Source organism: Misgurnus anguillicaudatus, chromosome 21 (genome assembly GCF_027580225.2).
Source record: "Misgurnus anguillicaudatus chromosome 21, ASM2758022v2, whole genome shotgun sequence".
In the NCBI taxonomy this organism is placed as follows: Eukaryota; Metazoa; Chordata; class Actinopteri; order Cypriniformes; family Cobitidae; genus Misgurnus; species Misgurnus anguillicaudatus.
Window position 1 is genome coordinate 54297683 of NC_073357.2, and position 24305 is coordinate 54321987.

The 24305-nt window shown below is 38.6% G+C and overlaps 2 protein-coding genes across 3 annotated transcripts; both read right to left on the bottom strand.

Moving 5' to 3' along the window:
* Window positions 1-6439: 6439 nt before the first annotated feature.
* On the bottom strand, window positions 6440-19052 carry LOC129436924 (eukaryotic translation initiation factor 4 gamma 2). 2 transcript variants are annotated; one of them, XM_073859395.1, is made up of 16 exons: window positions 18926-19052; window positions 16621-16687; window positions 16387-16538; window positions 16182-16292; window positions 15497-15679; window positions 15170-15308; window positions 14930-15066; window positions 13509-13616; window positions 11415-11543; window positions 10877-10981; window positions 10442-10657; window positions 10103-10361; window positions 8139-8343; window positions 7843-8057; window positions 7624-7739; window positions 6440-7545 (listed from the first exon to the last, which is right to left on the bottom strand). In XM_073859395.1, exons 3-16 carry the CDS (start codon window positions 16468-16470, stop codon window positions 7480-7482), a joined length of 2073 nt encoding a protein of 690 aa, XP_073715496.1. In that variant the 5' UTR covers window positions 16471-16538; window positions 16621-16687; window positions 18926-19052; the 3' UTR covers window positions 6440-7479. The 2 variants fall into 2 exon arrangements, with proteins under 2 accessions (XP_073715496.1, XP_073715497.1); XM_073859396.1 differs by lacking the exon at window positions 13509-13616.
* LOC141352829 (eukaryotic translation initiation factor 4 gamma 2-like) lies at window positions 18926-23832 on the bottom strand (the record flags this gene model as incomplete). The annotated part of the gene is made up of 6 exons (XM_073858841.1): window positions 18926-19060; window positions 19161-19260; window positions 20733-20858; window positions 23011-23076; window positions 23211-23319; window positions 23790-23832. Coding segments are annotated over 6 exons (447 nt in total), but the record flags the coding sequence as incomplete, so codon positions are not given.
* Window positions 23833-24305: the final 473 nt, after the last annotated feature.

A 24305-nucleotide genomic window follows, 5' to 3' on the forward strand; every position in this document is an offset into this window, starting at 1 on the left:
ACCTTTTATTGCAGGTTTTTGAGCTCTTTACATTTTTGGGTGAACTGTCTTTTAAATCTCTCATGTTGTTACAAACCTGAATAAATTTAATTGTTTTGATGAGCACAAATGAAGATATTTTGAGGAATGTTTGTAATCAAACAATCAAACGCCCCTAACAATCGCTTACATACATTTGGTTGTAACGGTATTTGAAAGTTAAAGGAATAGTCTACTCATTTTCAATATTAAAATATGTTATTACCTTAACTAAGAATTGTTGATACATCCCTCTATTATCTGTGTGTGTGCACGTAAGCGCTGGAGCGCGCTGCGACGCTTCGATAGCATTTAGCTTAGCCCCATTCATTCAATGGTACCATTTAGAGATAAAGTTAGAAGTGACCAAACACATCAACGTTTTTCCTATTTAAGACGAGTAGTTATACGAGCAAGTTTGGTGGTACAAAATAAAACGTAGCGCTTTTCTAAGCGGATTTAAAAGAGGAACTATATTGTATGGCGTAATAGCACTTTTGGGAGTACTTTGACTGGGCGCAGTAACACCCTCCCTCTCCCATTATGAGAGGAAGAAGAAGAAGAAGACTTTTCAAGCGAGTCGAAGTACTCCCAAAAGTGCTATTACGCCATAAAATATAGTTCCTCTTTTAAATCCGCTTAGTAAAGCGATACTTTTTATTTTGTACCAACTAACTTGCTCGTATAACTACTCGTATTAAATATGAAAAACGTTGATGTGTTTTTTCACTTCTAACTTTATCTCTAAATGTTACCATTGAATGATTGGGGCTAAGCTAAATGCTATCGAAGCGTCGCAGCACGCTCCAGCGCTTACGTGCACGCACACAGATGATAGAGGGATGTATCAACAATTCTTAGTTAAGGTAATAACATATTTTAATATTGAAAATGAGTAGACTATTCCTTTAAGAGAGATGGCAGCCTTCCCACGAGTGGGCGTGGTTTTAGCGCAGACAGCGGACACGCCCCCAGCCCAGAGATTTTGGTAATTTATTTTATTTACTTGGCGGTTTTTTAATCGTTAGTTTGTAATATTGCTTGGTGGTTGTAACACATTTTCTGTGGTGTGACAAAATGAGAACACGTTTAACAAAAGTTTGGTCCTTTTATTTTATTTCTCAGACCTTATTGACTACATTAAATAAAATAATTTCCCCTAGTACTTAACTCGTATCCGCGAATAACAGGAAAATTTGTTAATTTAAATATTTGAATCAAACCTCAAAGTTAACAATGACGCGAGTTATTGTCTCCAAAGTAAATCTCTTTTCTTTGGACTACAACAAACACACGGATTGTAAGCAACAGTTTACTTCCTGGGATTGGTGATGAAGACAAGACAGACATTATCATAATTCCTCTCATTTCGGACTTACAGCCTGTAAGTTAACTCCTGTTAGCATTGCTTTGTGAGCGTCACATTTCTGACGTTAGAGGTATAGAGACAGAGCGCAGTTATGCAAATTTAAAAAACCACGCCCACCGGGGTGAAACAATCCAACCGTCTCCATTGACTTTGTATTGCGAGAGGCCGCCTCCTTGTCATTTCTGGCTTATAACAAAAAACGGAATAATGCCTAAAAGCTGCTGTGTGACAATATGTACAGCTAACAAGCCAAAGAAACCAGAAATAAGTTTTTATAAGCTGTCGAGCCATAAAACCCAGTCTTTAAGGAGAATAAAGTGGATCGCCGACTACGTTTCCCACTATTGGACGCAGTTTTACTAATAGAAGTACTATGAAAAGTTGCCTGTGTCCATTTTTGTGTCTTTAAACGCTCGTTTTTTGGGGTCGACAGCTTATAAAAACTTATTTACAGATTAAACTTAAAAACAGAATAATACCTAAAAGCTGCTGTGTGACAAGGTGTACATCTAACACGCCAAAAAAAAAAAAAAAAAACGTTCTTATAACCTGTCGACCTCAAAAAACGAGCGTTTAGACACAGAAATGGAAACAGGCAACCCCCCACAGCACTCCCACCAGCAAAACTGCGTCCAATAGGGGGAAACGCAGTCGGCGATCCACTTTATTCTCCTTAAAGGCTGGGTTTTACGACTCGACAGCTTATAAAAACTTATTTCTGGGTTCTTTGGCTTGTTAGCTGTACATATTGTCACAAAGCAGCTTTTAGGCATTATTCAGTTTTTTGTTATAAGCCAGAAATGACAAGGAGGCGGCCTACAAAGTCAATGGAGACGGTTGGATTGCTTTCCCCCCGGTGGGCGTGGTTTTCAGGTTATGACGCGCTGCGCTCTGTCTCTATTCAGTCCAATCACCAGAGCTGGGTAGATTAGGGGAGAGTGGGGTAAAGTGAGACATCGGGTAAAGTGAGACACCCCCTGTATCTAGGCAACGGAACACATTTGTGGTCCTGTGACCATTATGTTTTTAAGCCCCTAAAATTTCCCCTTGGCCATGAAGGACAGGACCTCATGCTGCTGTGGTTAGCATGTTTTTTTCACAAAAATATATTTTTTGCTTGTAAAAGTAAATTTTCTTGCTGTCAACTTAATCAACTGTTGTGCCAAAGCAAATTGATTCAGGTAGAAAAACTTATATCACACATGTTTATGAACTACCAACATATAAAACCTTGTGATGATGCTAGCTGAAGATTAGTCTGAATTTCCAAGAGAGATAGTTTTTTTCTAAAAGGTGGCGGTGGGGTAAAGTGAGACAAATGCTGTGGGGTAAAGTGAGACACAAGGCACAAGTTCAGTTTAGTCTAAAACATATTTTAATGTAATATTACATTGTTTTATTTTTAATGTTATAAACATTGCAGAAAAACCATTATGCCTAGTCAATACACCAGGAAGACATTCTGGGGAAAAACACCACTTGAGGAGATGGAGAGGGCAGCCGCTTAGGTCAAGGAAGGAAAGAAGTCTCTAATGCTACGTATACACAGGGCCGGAGTGGGGCCACTTTTCAGCCCGGGAGTTTCAGGCCCAAGACCGGCCCACTTTTTCCATAGTGTTATTCCAAATTAGCACTTTTTTTAAATTGGATAAATAAAGCAACAGTTCAGCTCTTACTATAGTTTTTATTAATATCATGGTTAAACAAATAAGGTTAAAGTTAAATAATATTTCACTTAAGATGAGAAGTTAACAAAAATATTCCTCTACACTCTAAAAAGGCTGGGTTATTTTTGACCCATAATGGGTAAATATTGGACAGAACACATGCTGGGTTAAAAATAACCCAATGTTGGGTTGTTGTTATACAACCATGGATTATAATAACCCAACAGTTGGGTTAAAACAACCCAGCATTGGGTCAATTTTAACCCAGCAGCGGGTTCCGTCCAATATTTACCTATTATGGGTCAAAAATAACCCAGCCCTGTTTAGAGTCTATTCCACAAGGAAAGGTTGATAAATTATTAGCATTGCTAATGCTATGATGCCTATGATTAATCAGGTGCAAATAGAAATATAAAACCCAGTCCTAATTAAAAAAGAAAACAATTTGACAAAAATATTGAATCCAATATTGGGTAAATATATAGCATAAAAAGTGATTTATAAGCTTTTTTAGGCTGGTCATTTTTGACTGGGAACACAAAAGGTGTTATATGGTTCTGAACACAACCTGAGGGTTAAATAACTTTAATTCATATTGTTTACTCATTGCCTCATCGTTTTTAGCGGGGAACTGGCTTATCTGCTGCTCAGAAACTGCTTGCATAATATTTGCAAAGTCTATGAATCGCATGTATACACAAAAGGCTAATATTTTAACAAAAAAAATGTTGGCTTGTAAATAGTTTGAAAACGGTATTAGCCGAATAATTAAGTTGCTAATGCTAACCATTACTAGGCTTATTTCTCTTTAAGTTACCTGTTGTCACTTTTGTTTGTCCTCTTGAAAATAAATCTGTAAGTTTGGCACATTTGGCAGCATCCTCCTACAATGGCTTTTTTCTTCAACCTGTTTTTACGCCCTCCTCCTCTCAGACGCGTTTTGTTACGGTAGCGCCGGCCCAGCCTACCGGAGAAAAGTTTTGGAATAGACGTGCTATGGACCGAACCAACTCCATGGGAGGGGAGGGGAAAACTCCTTCACATGGTACAACCCATGCAGAGGCTGTGCGCTGCAGTGTCAATGCGAAACGTGTGAAGTGTAATTTAAGAGAAGACAGACTCACTAACGTGACAAATGTAAAAAAAAAAAAAAAAAAAAACTCGACCGGCCCAAAAGTGAAGCGGCCCACCGGGAATCCTCCCGGTTCTCCCGATTACCCACTCCGGGCCTGCGTATACACACCAAACGCGAGGCATCATGGTACTGTGGGTTCACACCAGACACATTCAATAATTTGCGCAAGTAGATTACATAAAAAGTCAATGCAAAGACGCGATCAGACACGTCCTCGCGTGTGGAGATGCGAATGACGTGATATGGGTGGCGCGTTTCCCAAATGCTCCGCTCATATGGCGTCATTCGCATCGCCCCAGGCGAGGATGCGTCTGATCGTGTCTTTGCATTTACTTTCAATGTAATCTACTTGCACAAATCGCTGAACTCGCGTCTGGTGTGAACCCACAGTAAGAGCAGCTGCAAGGGATAGAAATATTGATAGATGGTTCTGATTGTCTTTTGCGCTGACCCCCAGACACTAGCTGGCTCTAAGGGTCCTTTGTTCTGACCCATAAACTGCGTTCTAATCTAACTGGTTCTATCGGCCATTTGAATGTTAATTAAAACATTTTGAATTGTTGAAGCCAATGGTGTATAGTGGGCAGCGCTCCGACATGTGGTGCTTTTTCTCACTTTCTGCGACCCGAGTTCGATTCACGGCTCGTGGTCATTTGCGTATCCAATACCCTTCTCTCCTCCCTGTACTTTCCTGTCCTCTCCGAAACTCACTGTGAAATAAAGGCAAAAACTGGCCAAAAAATATAACTTTTGAATTATATTATGTTGTATTTGATTTTGGTTCAGAGTTACTGTACTTTCAAGTGTTTAGAAAAATAACGTTCTTAATTGACCAATCCCCTTGATTCTGTTACTAGTCCAACATTAGTTCTGGAATGTGTGGTTGTCAAGCTAGCTGTCAGGATTTTATCTGTTACAATATGTGCTGTTATGGTAGTTTCAGAGTGGAAAAAGTAAGTGGATCAGTTTACCCCCTTGATTTTTCTGGTCTGTCTCAGTTTACCCCTAAGCTGGGGTAAAGTGAGACACAAGACCACTTTTTTTAAAACAATCATATTTTCACTGCTCTTTGTCCTGAATACATTCAAGTAATTTCCATAGCTAGGAAACATCCTGAATTAATGGGAAATGTGTAAATTTGACTGATATATCATTTTAGCTTGCTTAGAGGGGAGCAAATGTAAAAAATGTCTCACTTTACCCCACTCTCCCCTACTTATGAATTGTAATCCTGTTTGAATTGCTGTTTACTTGAACAATAGTTAAAATAGTATTTTTGTTATCATAGTCTTACTTATTAAGGCCACAGGCCAAAAACAACAAATATACAATAATTCTATTTTATTTATTATTTTTGGTTAACTTTAACTTTTGTGATGTCTGTAAAATTTCTGGCATGGAAAGTTAAAAACTGAACCAAAATATTTCCTCCAGATCTGCTTATTTTAAATAAAATGAGTAATACTTAAAAAACAGAAGGACATCAGTACTTATATGTACATATACTGTAGATTAATTGTTTGGTCAAAAATATTGCTTGGGATGTCCCTAGCATCCTTACCCAAATCAACGCCTTTGCATCCAGTGATCAAACGCCGAGTGCTGCTTCATTTTGCATCTTGTCTAACGTCAGCGGTAGGTACATTTATTATTAAAAATATGTAAAAAAAAGAGATTTACTAAAATTGTTAACATCATACTGCCATAGTGTGAATATGTAATCATGTAATTCATAAAAAAGTAACAGTAGTCTGATTACGAATATTTTACTCTAATTACAAGTACTTGATTTTTGGAATCTGATTACGTAATCCAGATTACATGTAATCCATTACTACCCAGCTCTGGCAATCACAACATACAGATTAGCTGGCCAATCAGGGACACAGCCCTTTTTAAAATCGATGAGTTTTGGACAAAATTAGTCCATTTAGGAAGAGAGTGAAATCAGGAGCTACAAAAATTTACGGTATGTGGAAAATAATGCGTTCTTTGAACCATAAACCACGCAAACACAATGAATAATACCAAATACATAAAATAATGTTTTTTTTAGCAATTAAATATATGCTCTTTATTAATACTAAAGGAATCAATGTTGTTTGAGGCTTAAGATGTGTCGTTACCATGTACATTACTCATCTATGCATAGGCTAATGCAGTTTCCATTCTACGGCACCTTTAAGGATGACCTTCTGTTAGCACATAATAAAATGATCTACACTCAAGCACACATGAAGCGAGGCCGAATAAATGCTGGTGTTTAACTTTATTGAAAGCAACAGTAAAAAGTACACTGAACATTCTGAGCTCTTGCGTCTTACAGTAACACTTTAAATAGTAGGTCATTATACAGGATGAGTGAGTCACTGTCCGCCATCTACCCAATGATAAAGCTTTAAGATTTCCTCTCATGATTCAATAAATATTTATCATATCCATAGCAGACATTACGGGAATTATGATAAAGTATGTGACTGGTAAACGTAACATCCATAACCAATTTTTCATACCATTCAACTTTATTTTACCAATTAAAAATGTCGTTTTAAAAAAATTCATCAAATCGTTGCAGCTAAAGAGGCGATGTTTGGTAATCCCTGAACATGCTGTAAAACAAAAACAATTCAAGTATCATCATGACGGGTAAAAGAGGGACGTACATAAATCGGGCGAAAAAGGCCGCGTAATGTTATCTCTCCCACATGGCTTTGTTCATCATTACGAAGAGATGGGGAACGAATGAAATCGGAGCGTTGAGGTCATACAATCAAGATGGTGAGTGAAAAGTAAACCATTGTTTTAGACTCGAGCACCTTACAGATCTTTTGCATGAAGGACTGAATTACACTCGGCACACTACAGTGAGGTATAAACGAAAGCCATGGCTTAAAAAAAGAGTTACATAACCGATGATTACAATTGAGGATTCTTTGTAACAAAAACATATTGCAACTCATATGACACCGAGCAAAGTGCATTTCTGTCGTTTCTGTGCCGAAACGAAACGGCAGCAGGAAAAGGCTTTTTGCAAATACAGGTTCATAAAAGCAAAATACATATAAAAAAGAAAAACGATTGCAGTTTTCGAGCTGCTAATACCATTTATCTGTGAGACGGGGTCTTAAATGATGCTAGTCGTCACATGCTTTGAACAATGAAGCCAAAGGGGAGGCTTGAAGTAACATGTTGGCTTTACATTGCAGAAAAACACAGCACGGTATGAAATGCAGCAGTTAAGAACACGGATGAGGTGAAGAGGTGAGGACATCGTGGCTTTGGCTGGTTCCTCAGTCAGCGTCCTCTTCAGACTCCTCCTCCTCCGCGGTCTCCAGCCAGGTAAGCCACTGGTTCACCTGTAAACAAATTAAGCGACTTTAAATATCTGCTAAAGAAAGGTGCATCATTGTAAAATAAGGCGTTGGGTGCATTACCTGGAACAATGCTTTTCCTTTTCCTGGAAATTCCTGGGTGATATCTTCTTTCCATGCTAGGAAGGCCTCTTCTTCAATTATCTCCATATCATAAAAGTTGACAAAGTAGCGTAATAACATTCCTAAAATGAGATTAAAACCAGAAAACAAGCATTTCATAACTTATTTCCGTATTAAACAGTTTGACCCCCCAAGTCAAGTTTTCAAAACCATCATGAGACATTCCTTTGGGAAATGCATGGGCGTTACAGTGGACCTGTAGCGCATACAGCGCGCTGACCTGCAGCTCCACGTGATCGTGCAGAAATTTCTGCATCACCGGTTTGAAGGCGAGCAGCAGATTCTTCTCCTGGTCGAGGTGCTCTTTAGCAGGAGCAGATAACTGCTCTTCTTCTTCGGTCGAATACATCTCGTGGAAAATGTACTGCAAAAAGCTAAGAGTTTGGGGGCGGGGTTACTGAAGAACAAGATATTTAAAAGCGTTTATGTTTGAGCAGACTGTTGCTTTTGAATACCTGGTCATTAGTATGTTAACAAAACCCTTGTCGATGTGCAGCTTGGGAGAAATGTTGTCCTTGATCCACTTGTAAATGGATTGTGGAGCAGGATCCGCTTTAATCTGTTTCAACAGTTCCTTCTCCAGCTTCATAAGTGGGAACAAAAAGCTCAGGCCTTTCCCCTCCAGGATCTCCAGCATCCGGTCTTTATTTTGATCGATTTCTGGCAGCAGATGCAGGAATACAGAAGTCAAAACCCTCTTATTTTAAAAATCTCCTAGCCTAGAAAGGCGTTAGCTAGCCACTTTAGAAAAAAAAGTGGCTAGCTTGCCCAAAGGCGCTAGAAGAAAAATGGCTAGCCAACCTAAAGGCGTTAGCTACTCGCCTAAAGGTGCTAGTTCTCCACTTTAGATGAAAAGTGGCTAGCAAGCCTAAAGGCAGTAGATAAAAAGTGGTGAGCTAGCCTAAAGGCGCTAGATGAAAAGTGCCTAGCCAACCTAAAGGTGCTAGTGAACCAGTTTAGAAGAAGTGGCTAGCTTGGCTAAAGGCGCCAACTTGCCACCTTAGATGAAAAGTGGCTAGCTAACCTAAAGGGGCTAACTCGCCACTTCAGATGAAGTAGGGTGACCATACGTGCCATTCTTCCTGGACGCGTCCTGGCCAGGATTACGATGCGTCTTCCGGAAGTCGAATTTGTTGACTGCATACGCCATTCAGTTTAAAACATAAGACATACAATCGTAGTTTCATTCTTGCCTTGAAATGTAAATGTAGCTTTTCTGTAATAACAATAATCATAATCATAATAATCATAATCATAATAATGCTCTATGACGTATGCGGTCGACAAATACGACTTCCGGAAAACGCACCCGAAATCCTGGCCAGGACGCGTCCGGGAAGAATGGCACGTATAGTCACCCTAGATGAAGTGGCTAGCTAGCCTCAAGGTTTCACATTTCTATTCATTTTTGTCTTTTCTACAGAATTTGTTAGTTATACTGTGTTGAGCCTGTAATTTAGGAAGCAAGTCTAAAGGCGCTAGATGAAAAGTGGCTAGCTAGCCTAAAGGCTAGATAAAAAGTGGCTAGCCAACCTAAAGGTGTTCGCTAACAAGTTTCGATGAAGTGGCTAGCTTGGCTAAAGGCTTCAAATTTCTATTCATTTTTGTTTTTTCTACACAATTTATTAGTTATACTGTGTTGAGCCTATTTTATTTTTATCTACTCTTGTAAAATGTATACTTGCCTTTGTTGTTTATATATTTTTGTATTCAATAAAAGTGAGCCTAAAGACGCAAGCTAGCCTACAGGCGCTAACTAACAACTTTGGATGAAAAGTGGCTAGCCAGCCTAAAGGCCCTAACTAACAACTTTAGATGAAGAGGCGCTAGCCAGCCTAAAGACGCTAGCCAGCCTAAAGACGCTAGCCAGCCTAAAGACGCTAGCCAGCCTAAAGACGCTAGCCAGCCTAAAGACGCTAGCCAGCCTAAAGACGCTAGCCAGCCTAAAGACGCTAGCCAGCCTAAAGACGCTAGCCAGCCTAAAGACGCTAGCCAGCCTAAAGACGCTAGCCAGCCTAAAGACGCTAGCCAGCCTAAAGACGCTAGCCAGCCTAAAGACGCTAGCCAGCCTAAAGACGCTAGCCAGCCACTTTGGATGAAGTCCACAAAAAAGGTAACAAATAATTGACGATAAGCCATTGAATTATTCAGAATTATTCAAAATTATTATTTTTAAATAATTCAAAGGACCGGACTTTGGTGGTTATTTTAAGACATTTTACAGATTAGGTGTGCGTTTCACAGAAAAAATAAACACTTGTGGAACATTTTTGAACCATTTAAAATCAAGCATTTCAACGGGCCAATTGTAAATAAATGTAAACACCAGAGATGCAGCTTGTGTGCCTCCACTGCATTGTCAATGTGACTTAAATGGTAACATGCAACCCTACAGGCAGTAAATGTAAGAATCACGAACCTGGCAGCATCTTTTGCATGTTGACCTTGCTCTGCTGGAACAGATCAGTCAGCCACTCTCGATCTTTCAGTTTGGCCATTTGCTGCAAGCAGAGGAGAAAGAGTGGAAAGTGGGTGCCGTTCTCCAGCGGGTGGGCCAGCTCTGCCATGCTCACGAGTTCGGCGATGATTGCACGGGCGGCGAACTGAGCCAGGTAGGACTTCACCAAGGGAACATCCACCTCGATCTTGGGACACTGGTCCAGAACGTTGAGAAAAGCCTAGAAAATAACGCTACGTAAGATGATTTGATGAGACTCAATGGGCCAACATGTAGAGCATCCATGTGATCGACACGCACCTGCATGAAGTTCTCCCCGGTGACAAGCCCCTCCACACGGAGCGTGTTGATCAGCGTACTGATGTGCTCCCGATCCTCATCTGGGTTCTCCAGTGAGCACAGGATCATCTTACTCAACATCTCAGGTAGGAAGTGTTTGGGAGCTCGCATGTCCCTCACCCCGTTCACTGCTTCGCTCATGTCCTTGTTGCTCAGGTAAGTGGTCACAACAGTTTCCTGCAAGAGAATTCTCAATGAGAAAAGCCCTCAGACCTCAGAGTAAACATCACACAGCCTGGTCCACACCAAACCTTATTTGGCTGAGAACCAAAATAATCCTTTTCAAACTAAATGCTTCAGCCAATCAGATTATAGCTGGCTAATATGAATCAGTTGGTTATAATAAACAGAATATGGATGGTCCATGGTTAAACCAAAACATCAAACGTTACGTACAGTCATCTTCAGCAGTTCCTCTCTTGCTGGAGGAGGCTTCTTAATGGTCTTCTGTGGCTTCTCCTGAATTGGAGGCGGGTTGGTTTTCAAGCCAAGCTGAGGAGGCTGCACAGAAAGGGAAAGTGTTAACAGGGTTCCCACACTTTCATAACCACTAGAGTTTCAAACTTTGTTTTTGTGCCATTGAAGGACACTTCAAGAAGGGCAAGTCATCTGTAGGGGCGTTTCAAACAAAACTGAAAGTCTGAATCCCACGTTTTCATTTTGTGCCACCATACCTACTCGTGTAACTACTACAGTCTTTAAATAGGGAAAACATGGAAGTGTTTGGTGGCTTCCAAATTCATCCCTCTTGGATCCTAAGGAATGAATGGGGCTAGGCTAAATGCTAACACATTCACGATGCGCTGTACAAGTGCATGTATTTACTCGTCTAAGTTAAGGTAAGAACACATAAAAATGGTGTTTTCCATTAAACTGCACATTTAATTATAATAATAGCTTCCTCTGCCTATATGAGAAATCTAGGAGTGGTTACCTGTCCCAGTGGTGGAGTGGATGTACGTGGAGGCTGAGCACTGGGAGGAATCATGGTGGGAATCTGCGGCTGTAGCTTTGGCATTGAGTTTTTGTTTAAAATAAATGACTGAGCTGGTCTCAGGCTGATCTGAAACAGGAAAACATGGCAAAAACGCAGGGTGCGATTTGTGAAAAAAACAGAGGGGGGGATGTTTTCATAGGCGTCGATTTCGGCGACGTCATGAGTCATTTTGTACCCACCACTAGTTTTAACTTTTTTGATTGTTTTCAGTGGTTATGAAGAGCAATATGAGAGAGAAATTTGGTAATTATTGTCCGACCTAAACAAAAATCCATTATAATATTATTATTTTTTAAAATATTTTTCTAATTTAAATATTTCTAATATTCAGAAATGCGCTCTCCGCTCACGAGCTCTGATCGGAACAAACCCGAACCTCACTGTCTGCTGAACTTGCGCAGAAACATAAAAATATAACCAGCTTTTCAAAATAGTTTTAAAACTAAAGATTTATACTATTTTAGCACAAATTATGAGCTTATTGACGATTTTTGATAATTCTTGACATAATGCGTCTCTGTCCACAGCACATTTCAAAACATTTTAATTCATAAAATAAATCATGAGAACATGAACTCATCACTGCATTTGCAGGAATTGTAAAATCTCTTTTCTTATTAACTCATGAAGCAGCCTAACGCAATATTTTTACTGTAATAGCTTTTTTTCCCCACACATATGAACTGTGATCATGCACAACGAAAAAACACGCAATAATTAAATCTTGAATGGCAAAACTATATGGCACAATGTAGTGTCAACTTAAACATAAATATGAACAATGTATTGATTGCAAAGTTAAACCATTACAGTAGAAACCGTTTTAATGCTGCTTTTAAAGTAATAACATTAACTTTACACCGCGATGCTTTACAGTGATTTACAGTGAAATGATAGAAAAGTCAGATGCATTATGTGTTAGTCACTTAGCCTCATTTGCGCAAACTGGACGCGCCCGCGCCTCGCTAAACGCCTCATCGGCATTTATCATGTGTGTAACTTCTGCCATTCTCAATGGTGTGACTGGGACACCAACTCTGCTTGTCATCATAAACAGATAATCAGATTGTGATCTTTATTCCCGCTTTATTAATATGCGGCTGAATATGCTGCATTTCATCTTTTCGACACACAGCTCCATAACCATCTCGCAAGTGTTGATAGGCTATTACTCGTGAGGCGTAACCGGGTCTGTAACCAATCAGATAGCGCCGTGGGCGGGACATTGATCAAGTCTTCAGAGTGGTGAATACAGAGAGGCTGCGCGGCAGCTGTATCAGAGCCAGCCAGCCAAAGTAGCGCATTTTAAAACAAAATTGACTTTAATCAAACCCCGGATCCGTGATAAGTTTTGTGATCCATCTCGCCACTAGTGTAGTAGCACTGATCACTTTGAGAGGGGGATAAATTTATCCCCACCGGGGATAAAAATAATTAAGCAGAGGCAGGGATACATTGACCAGAAAGGGGGAAATCCCACGCATCCCCCCCGGCAAATCGCACCCTGCAAAAACGTCACAAAGTGCTATTTAACTCGTGTCCTGTTACAACCAAAAGGCAGCGGCTTGAAGAGCTTAAGGGTGTTATTAGTTTAACATCTCACAAAAGAAAGACATAACTGGAATGCAAGCACATTGCAGTCACATAACGCAATTGGCTTTTGAACGTTACCATAGAAACGAATTTGAGTCCAAGAAGGTGTACAGCTCAAAGTAAAATCGTGCAAGCAGTGATCTTATAATTCCAGCACTTGCAACATGACGTGAACGCAGCATAAACAGAACGTTTTGTTCTTGCACAAGTGAGGCCGTGTTGAGCAATGACATTGAGTGAGAAGATACCACAGATTGCAAGTAAAATCTTAAACAAACTGGATCTGAAATGAAAGATGTAATTTATGGATGGATAAACCAAATGATGGATGCTTATGGTTAAAGAAAACAAGGCAATGTTCACGAAACCCCAAGTGACCTAACAGAACATTTAAAACCGATAAAAGTGGTCAGTGCCCAACACACAACCCGTGTGTACCTCATCAGCATTGAGCTGTCCTTTCTTTGAGAAACGTGGTGCCATGTCCTTGGACTGAGCTTGCTGTTGAGTCGAATGAGTCTGGTTCTGGAAAAGCATATTCTGCCCCTTTGAAATAAACAATAGACAATCCATGTAAGCACAGGGCTCGAGCATTACACCCGCATTTGCGACTAAAAATAAACGCTTGTGAATTGAAAACCATTGGTAACACTTAACTTCAAGGGCGTTCATAAGACTGACATGACACCTTCATAATCACAACATGACACGTGTCATGAACATGGAGATTTAATGCACATTTATGACAATTATCATTAAGTGTCATTCGTTTAATAATGTCATTTTTAATGCAAATATGATATGAACCAATGCATCATGTCGTGACAACTTTACAAAGATAACATAACTGATACAAACTGAATGTGTCATTAAAAATGTCATTAAGTGTTAATACTCTGTCATATAGTTTTATAACACCATCATGAATATTTTTCTTGACCTCAACTACAGTGGTACAAATATAATTTGTTCTTAGCATGTGTCATGTTATGATTATGGTCATGTCAGTCTTATGAACACTCCTTTAAAGTAAAGTGTTACCAAACTAATTTAGGACCACGTGTGCGAATACGTGTGGTGGTGAGACCCAAACACAGAATTAATTGAGAAAAAAAAAACACCATTTGAATCCAGAATGGTAGAAAAAACATTCCCGTGGCTCTTAAAAAAAAAAAAAAAAAAAAGTTTTGCAAGTACTGCAAAGAAAAGAAACAAGCAGGAAACGGAGACGAGATGGCCGTTCACATTTCGTGTCTTTTGCGCATGCAAGTTCGTTATTTTAAACATAGGGTTCAAATAGGGTGCGACGTGCCCTTTTCTACAGTCATTCCACCGCACTGTATCATTTCGTATCAACTCGAATAGAAAGAACAGCTGTACGGTCAAGCGGCTCTTATTTTGACAAAAAACAAAACAATGCACGGAGAGGCATTACCGAATCTATGGAGAGTGCGGCTTATTGTTGGTTAGCAATAGTAAACGCTACCAGAGTGCTTTGGAAAGGAGTCCACACGGTCACGGTTTCTCTACGGTTTTAGACATGAAATGTGAACAGCCTGATAGACTACGAAAACGTTGTAAGTCAAAGACATGCTCTGTGCAGAGATGCGAACCGTATATCGCGAGAGAAAACAAAAGCAGGTGGCTGTGGACTGCTGGCTAGTAAGCGCTTAACGAGCAATACGACCTGCTTACCAAAGCTACTGGACCAGTAACATGTTTGTGTAATGTTTGATATGTGCTCCTAATTTTTTTACTTAGGAGCACATGTGCTCCTTGGGGAAAAAAGTGACATGCCCTAAAGCAAAGTCATTTATTAACAGCATGACATACAATGTTCTTCAGCATTTGGCTTTTACCTGGTTGGATTTCATGAATTGCTGAGGAGCAGGTGCTATGTGGCCACTGTGCCCGTTGAAAAGAGGGTTTGTGCGACGACCCATGGTGGGGGAATATCTGTCCTGAATGACTCCAGGGCCGGTTCCAATCCCACTACCTGCCATTAAACAAGAGTCATGAACTGTTCTGCAATCAAACTTAAGAGCATATTCAGCACAGCTACACCGAACACAGAAATGTCAATGCACTTTGAGACGAACCTGGCATCTGCCCAAACATATCGGCCAATCCCCCAAGAGTCTCTCGATCAGGTTTCATTCTCGTTGGCAAGAAAGGGTTTTCTTGAAAGAAGTCGGACCTCATTCCTTGATTCATTGGTGGAATAAAAACACCCAAATCCTGGAAAAGTACAGATTGAAGTGTTTATTCTATCATTTAATGTTATACATTTCCATTTTATCTTGGAGTGCACACAAGCTATACACTTTATCAGTACAGGTGTTTCCTAGGAAACAAACTAGAGACATTTTGTGCTGCTAATGCAATGATCTACCAATCAAAGGACACACAAACACAGGCCACCTCACCTTTACAGCATCCTGCCGGATCTGGTTGATGGTCTTGGGTCCGTTGTCAATGAAAGCTTTCCGAGGCACCCAGTTATTATCTCGCAACTCCACAGTATCTTGAAGTAGGAACCGTATCCTAGCAGGCAAATCCTTGTTGTTCATTAAGGATCGCATACGGCCAAAGTACTGATCCATTAAAGACTGCAAAAAAAGATGGGTTTCAAAATGTGCTGAAGAATTTTAATACTTCTTAAAGGATAACACCACCATTTTTAAATATTTTACCATGTTCTTACATAAACTCGTGAATGTGTTAGCATTTAGCCTAGCCCCATTCATTCCTTGGGATCCAAACAGATGGATTTAGAAGCCACCAAACACTTCCATGTTTTCCATATTTAAAGACCGTTACATGAGTAAGTATGGTGGCACACAATAAAACGTGTTGATTATTTTAAGCAAATATAAATGAGAACTATATTGTATGGCGGAAGAGCACTTAGACCTCAACGCTTTGGATCCTAAGGAATGAATGGGGCTAGGCTAAATGCTTACACAATCACAACACCATGTACAAAGATTAAGTGCATGCATTGAAAAAAAAAGATATGTATTAACTCGTCTAAGTTGAGGTAATATTATAAGATATTAAAAAAACTGTTTTCCTTTAAAATCTTGATAATGAACACCAAAAGCAACTTACCTTGGCCTTTTCATGATCTAGTCTTGGCCCCACAGTCCTCATTATCTGACAGAGGCACTCCAAGTCCTCCCCCATATCCTTAAGTTGGACTCTTTTCTTCTTTTCCAAAAGCTGGAATAAAAAAACATTATTTTTTTTCCAATTCTGCTTACATTTAGATAAGAGTAATGATCATATGCACAAGTAGGGTATAGGAATAACTCACTGTTTTGATGCATTTATGAAGGATAGACTCGTGAATGAGATCGAGTTTGCCAAGTTCTCCAATGAATTTGATGTTGCCCAGCATTTTGATCTTGGCGATGGCACGCTGCTCCTCTTCCTCAGAAGTGAGTGGGGTGTCATTTTTATCATAGACTAAAAATAAAAAGCATGAGTAACATTCAAAACATTTTTATGACCCATCGCAATAACGTTAGTAGTCCTACAATCCACTTACGGTCAACGTTTCTGGTGCGGTTTTCGAATTCATCTTGAAGCTTGGAAATCAGAAGTCTCCTGAATGTCTGTTAAGCATAACATGGACATTAAAACTAGGGATGCTCATATCAGTTAATTTTCCCGACCGACAACCGTAGCTTCTAAACCGAACATTAACCGTTAACTGATAAGATTTTAATATGAAATTGTCATTCAGTAAAAATACAGTTGACGGTTGTCTGTGAACTAGTAAAAACAAAAGATTTAATTTGAACGTGCAAACAGCAGCGACAGATCAACAACAGAACCAGGATTCATACATTATCAGATATTTACGCAATATATTCACCTTATTAAAAAGCACGCGATCAGTCCAGAGGATTAATATCCAAAAAGGGCAGACTGTCTCCGTTTCATCTACCACAGTGGTCATTTCTAAAGCAGGATGCTTTTCAGAAAGTTTTGTTTTTGCGTCGTCTTTCTCCGTTTGTGCAAAAAGAGAGATGTTTACAGAGCATGTGAGCGGAAGCGGAGGGGTAATATTTCCATCAGAGCGCAGAGCGCATTTCCGAAGTTTCTGCTCCGCTCGCTCAATACGCAGCACCGCTCGCTCATCCCAGTATGCCATTTGGTAATTTGATAATTCGAGAATCTATAGCAATAAGTTATGGAGTTCAAATATTGTTTTAATGAACTCGCCAGCCTTATATAGAAATGAAATGAAACTAAGATGACAGTATAAATGTAGCGTCGTCTGCATCTAGATGCAGTTTTAAAGATGAAAATTACTTTAATCTAACTGATCAACACAAATACAAAGCGCCATAATATAACTGATTGCTTACCAGCATTAAAACCACTTAAAATAAAAACCTGTATAGTTCTCCGCTCCGTGGATGAGGAAGCTTCAGCCAAAAACGCCGGTGCCTTTAGTATTAACTGACTGAACACTTGACTCTTCCATGGACATTTAGATATTAATTTTTTTCATCAACAGCATGCGATGAACATTATAAACATTGATGATAATCTGCCGACTCGACTGATTCAGCACGTCCTCTATTTTACAGAGTCCGCTTAATTAATGGCTTTTCGTTCGGTCCGCTTGAGCTAAACATTTTTGTTCTGTAATTTGCTCTCGCGTAGGCTATATTTCTACATATTTTCGACCAAGTAACACTCGGGATAAAATGTAAGTTGTTTTAGATAGCATTTAAGCTTCTGAAATGTTGACAAATCAGTCTGACTAAAAAGATCTATCCAGATGAATTTAGCCAAAATAATGATTTATTCGTTTTCATACTATATTAGATACACGTTAATTTAGCTACTAATATACTATTGAAAATGCCATAAATAAATACTCATGGCCTTCTGTATTGCATTCGTTTTGTACATTTACAGGTTCATAAATACTGTCTAATTTTAATTTCTTTAAGACACAGCTGTGTTCTGTATTTACTGATGCACTGTAAATTTGCACTTTGCACTTGAAATTGTTCTTCAATTTATTTTAGTTTTTTCAAATAATATATTTATATAATAGTATAGTTCGTTGGGGAACGAATTATTATAATATTTCGTAATTACTTATTACATTTATTATTACTTAAAATTGTGAATTAGTAAAACGTGGATGTCGTGGAAACAATTTGTTAATTTGAATTATATCCGGAGCACCGTATCAGTTAAACTAGGTCTAATAGCCAACACACAACTGTACATAACTGCGATTTATCAGCTAATACTTTAATTAAATGCAATTATCCAAGAACGTCAGTACAGAAAACAATTAGGTTTACTAAATTTATTTTTATGTCGAAGCGGGATCTGAATGGGAATTGGTTTATTTGCTAGCGTGAGCGGAAAGTTAACGGAGCGCTTGCTTGGGCGGTGAGCGACTGAGTGGAGCGCTTGAACAGTAGAGCGGAATATTTAGGGGAGCTTCGCTCACATGTTATGGTCCGGGACACTCGCGCGTCTCCGTTCAGCTTCCAAACACGCATACAAATGATCAGACCGTCAGGGCAGCAATCATTTGTGTCATTTACAGGACATTCACAAATTAAAGATAGAAAAGTGGCGAAATGTCTGTCGGCTCATGACGACACGCACCATGTATTAACAAATATTTTTTTTTATTTTAACTGATAATGTTAATCGGTCATACATTCTTACCTTCGGTTAACGGTTAAACGGTCAATGTGAGCATCCCTAATTAAAACCAAATAGGAGTGTACAAAATTAGATTTCTAGTTGGCCATTCCTAAACCTTATTACAAGACACAGTATGCATAAATGGAGAAATGAATCATTAGTCTTACAGTGCTCTGCTTTTGTGATGATTGGATCTCTGTTGATGGGCCGTCAAAGTTGGGAGCATCTTCAGCCAAACGCAGACATAGCTGAGCATATAGCGAGCTATACTTGGGCTCTTCAAGGGCTTTGTCTACAATCTAGTTGGAATAAAAGAACAGACAGCAAGACGTCTTAGATTTTAAGATAAATGCTTTATTCAAAGTAAGTTTCTGAATGCTCTTTGTGAAAAATCCTCTCCAGCAAGATGACTCCTTTGAGGATTAGCTTTGAATCTACGCCCACGTTCAGGAGCTCAAGGCATAGCTTGTCAAACTTCTCAGGGGTCAGTTTATTCAGTATGCTAGAAAGGCACAAAAACATTTTTAGCCAAAACCTCATCTTAAGTAGCACCCACTCAAACCACTTGAATAGTAAGAAAACCTTGGAAACCATTAAATCATGAAAGTAGTGTTAATTTCGTCAGACGGGACGAGACGAAATATGTTCGTCAACGACCTTTTTTTCCATGACTAAGACGAAACGATGACGAGACTGCGCCAATGTTCAAAAACGCTGACTAAGACTAAATTAACATGCATTTTTGTTGATGAAAAAAGACGAGACTAAAATGTTTTGCATAAAATAAAAACTAAGATAAAATCTCTCTTCATTTTCGTCTACAATCGTCTTTACTACATTTTATGCAATGAGGTCATATTTAAATGTGAATTCATTCATAAAAAGACTGCGTGCTCTTATTATGAAACTGCGCGTCTGTCATAACTCCAGACAAGCTCGCGCTGCTGAAATCTCCATGCTAAGCGTTCACAGTATAACATCCATTTGCAGTTTTAGTCCACAAACGTATTCCATATGAGAAATATTGATATTTCTCTGTTGTTTCCATCGGATTTTGTATCAAATAATCTTCATATGGTTTTTCAACAATTGCACGGACACGCAGCGCGATTCTTCTATTGAAACGGCATACGCGATCAGGTCAGTAATATGTAAAATGAGCCCACACACATTATGATTAATATTTAACAAACAGCTAAAAAGTTTGGTGTTATGCAGCATTGTGTTGATGTTTTTGTGTCGTATTCTCGTGCACCTGTTGTCTTCAGTAACTTAGACGGCTTGTCTTTCTGATCCACATTCGCTATTTACCAACATTGTTGCTGTACCTAACATTATTCAAGTATTCTGAATGTACAGTATATTGTGAGGACAAAAGCTTATTATTAGTAACTGATCGCTGTCTGGGTGCTTTCCTATCGCCCATCACTGAATGAATGGTGACGCAATTTACATGCGATAGAGATACGTCACCGCCATTAACAAAGTTTCACTCAACAAAAATCATTCAACAATTGTATTTTGTCAGGTGGTTATGACATTTAACCCATATTTGAGATGTGTGTAACACTATTTGACTGAAATGGTTATCAGAAATAACCTTAGAAATAATTTATTTTTAAAAAGACAAAAATGTTTTAACTAAAACTTATTTAATTTATCTTATTTATAAATTAAGTCTTTTTTTGACTAAAATTAGACTAAAATAACAAGAATTTTAGTTGACTAAAACTAAACTAAAATGACGAGACTTTTAGTCGACTAAAACTTGACTAAGATACCTTGAGTTGTCTTTTGACTAAAACTAGACTAAAATGATGAGACTTTTAGTCGACTAAAACTTGACTAACAAAAAAAGATATGCATAAGACTAAGACTAAGACTAAATTAAAAATAGGTGACAAAATTAACACTACATGAAAGTCATAAATATCTGTAGTGGCAAGTGAAGTGACCTTGTTTATGGAATCTTACCCTCTCACTTTCCTAAAGATTGCATCGTGGCGTTCTTTTTCGTTGGAGGAGTTGACATCTCGTCTAGTGCTTCGTGAAGGAACCCATCTCTGAACGCCAGGCCCTGGGGTTTTCCCCAGGAACTCGCTAAAGAACAATAAAAAGGAGATCACTACTATTGTAAAGAGACCTTAATGGCCAACAAAACAAAGCCTCTTAAAGGATCCGGCAGCCATCCGGACACAACATATACCCAAAACCAATTTATCCCATCCATGTTTATAACCTACAAGAAAAAGGTACAATATGTAGGATTTCATCACTAGCTCGCATTTTTAAAACAAAAATAAAAGGTTACGCTTAATGACGTTATGAAGGAAAGTGGAACTTTCAACTTTCAAGATGTTGCTTTTACCATCCAGAGATGTATGGAGTTTACCAATCTTGTTCACGGATGAAGTTATAACGGTTTACATTAGTTAATGCATGATGAACTAACATGAACAGTCGCTTTGGCATTAACTAACATTAATAGGGATGCACTGCCTGGTTGACCAGCCATAAATTCGAACCTGCCGGTTTTTGCTTAAAATATGCCAAGTTTGTTTTTGTATTTTCGGCCGATTTTTCTGGAAGTGCGCCCGGATGCAGACACAAAATTTTTAATCATTCGCAAACATGTCTTTTGTGTATTTCGAAATCTGTGCTCAGGATGTAAAGATTGCAATCTGATGCTAATCACACAGCTAATTGTAACCATTAAATTTCATAGTAGGAAAAACAAATACGATGAAATCTAATGTCTACCGTTAACTGTGTACTTGCCATCATTTAGCAAAATATCTTCTTTAATGCATTTACTAATGTTGACAAATAGAAACTTATTGTACAGTGTTACACAAGAAGCTTGTATTGTGGCTTTAAAGTCCTAAAAATGCAAATTGTTTGTTTACATTTATCAGTCCAAGCGCAGTGTATGAGCGCAGGCATATGGCGTTTCATTACAATGTAACATCGCCAACTACTGGCCCAAGGCGCATAATACAGCATTCGCATTTTCTGCTGATCCATGTATACATTTTGACAATAGCCCTATTCGAATGGGATTAGTTTTACAGGGGTAGATGGCGTAATGTAATTTTACCACAGGACGTCTGTAATATTAATGGTCAATTCTGAAAGGATTAGAAATCTCAGTAAAACATTGTTTAATTTCACTTTGGGGAGAACGTCAGTTTAAGAAGTTTAATAATTATAGTTTAATAATTACTGACATGGAGCATTCAGACAGGACTAAAATCACTGAGAAGCTCTGATAAAAATTGCTTTATCCCACCTCCCTATGTAAAACTAATCCCATCCGAATAGTACTAATGAGTATGTTTACATGTACACAAATAATGTGATTCTTTTCAAGAATCAGAGTGAGGATTTAATCGCAGCAAGATGTTTACATGACTGGAGATAACCTCTTCACTCCTGTTTACATGCAGTTTTTATTTTCTGATTTTTCACACATAGCCCAATTCACAGCACAAATTATGAACTCGCATATACGGTCCACGGTTTTAAGTTAAATGACAAACACGTTCTTATGGACTTATTTTGTTATTCTGTGCCATGAAGATGACAAAAATATTATGATTACGGCAATTTAATACGCTGCATGTCACGTTACTTAAGCCGTTTCTGGATAAAGGCAGACTGGTGCCAGCCAGTCGTGTTGACAAAGTTTAGGGAAAACTTCCTTATGTCAAATTTAAAATGATTTTGTGGTTAGGGTGCATGACAAAAACACACGCACACCTCACTTGTGTGTTAGATTAAAGCGTTTACATGAACGCATACTGTGATTAAAACGGCATAACCACATTATTTTTAATCGAAGTATTGCGTTCACACAAGGTAAAGTATAATAGCAATATTGCCAAAATCCAATTATATATGCATTATGAGGGTGCATGTTAACGTGGTCAATTTTGCCATGTGCATGTGGAATTTGGAGAGATTTTCATGTAAATGAGATTTGGAGCATCAAAATTTGATCATTGATTTCAATCTTTGACATGATCTTAGTCAATATTGAAGATATCAGGGTTATTTTTTCACAAAATGCATGTAGGATGAGCTTCTAATGTAGAAAACTGGTTTTCACAGGCAGTGTCAACTGATTATGATTGACATTCTGCGTTTAATTCACACTACTAATCGCAAATCTGATAATGCATGAGGTGGAAAATCATTTGCAACAAACACAATATTTATTATATTAAAGCTTTCAAAAGATGAATTCTCGTACCTGTTGCCAACAGACTTGGGATAGTGCTGAGGTGCACCCCTACCTCCTCCTCCGCCCGAAGAAGCACTACAAAAACCAAGAGAAGACTTAGCATCATACCATTCCTTTGGGATTACGAAAAACATAAGTGACTGTAAATAATAATGTGGCTTAAGATCCATAGCACATAGCAAAATGTAAATAAATAAATAAATGCATACCTGAAACGAGAAGCACCCCCCTCTGCAATCACACTCTCCACTTTGGCGGCTTGACAATGAAAGATCCTCAAAAAGAATGAGTGAAAGGGTGGGGATGTAGAAACACGGCCTAAACAGAAGAGAGAAACATTTTACATCCACAAACAAACCAAAACATCCCAAGACTTAAATGAATTTAAAAATTTTATGGAGTTATTAAAACGAGTTTTTAAAGTCTTCATTGTTTTAATGAGCGCCCGACCGTCACATCTGAACAAAGCGCAGGCCTCTGCCATGAGCTCAGATTTCACAAAAGAGCTTTGATTTATAAACAAACACCAACGAATGACGTTACATTGCAATTATTTAAAGATTTAGATGAAAGCAGTAAAGACAGATTAACAAATAATAATAAAAAACCGTATAAACATAATTAAATCGACATAAATCTCAGTTGTTGTCAAAGCTCTGTTCGTATATTAGCATTCATGCTAATTATCCACCATAAGAAAACAGTCGCGAGGAGGCGTTTAACGACTCGCCTCGGCTTTGTAAACTAGTCAACAAGAAACTTAAACAATAAACTTATTAAAAACATACTTGACAGTACGATATTGGTCAGATGTGGGGTCAAATTGGCGATTTACCGGCAGGGTGGTGTTACAGAACAGCTGATCTAATGAACAGACGCCATTTTCTTATGAAGGACCATAAAGCGAATCAGTGCATCAATATAACTTACACCACACATCTGATCAGATACAGAGCCATATCTCTGTATTTATGTGTGTAATAACAGTCAGTTCAACTGGATATCAGACTATAACACATTACAGATTTGGTAAACAGTACAAATCATAAGAAGCAATCGGAACCATTTACAGTAGCCTAGCTAATATGTTCAACAAAATAATCTTACCTTTTCTAAACGAACTTCAGCTTTAATGGTTTTGTGTTATCAAGAAAAGGAAAAAAGTAAAGAAATAAATACGTGTTTTAAACAGAGAGAGTTAACAGTGTATTTAAAGAACAGTGCGCCGTGAAGTAACACAGGCAGCACCGGTGATGAGGAAAACCTTGTGGCTTGACGTCACAAACAGCCGCAATTTTATTGGC

Bases quoted from the DNA above. Each gene is read 5' to 3' on its own strand.
- LOC129436924 (XM_073859395.1), bottom strand. From the start codon at position 16,470: ATGCTGGGCAACATCAAATTCATTGGAGAACTTGGCAAACTCGATCTC. The intron at 10,658-10,876 runs GTACGTAACGTT...ATTCTCTTGCAG, and splicing joins AGGAACTGCTGAAGATGACT to GAAACTGTTGTGACCACTTA. The intron at 7,740-7,842 runs CTCATGATGGTT...TTTTAGGAATGT, and splicing joins TGCATTTCCCAAAGGAATGT to TATTACGCTACTTTGTCAAC.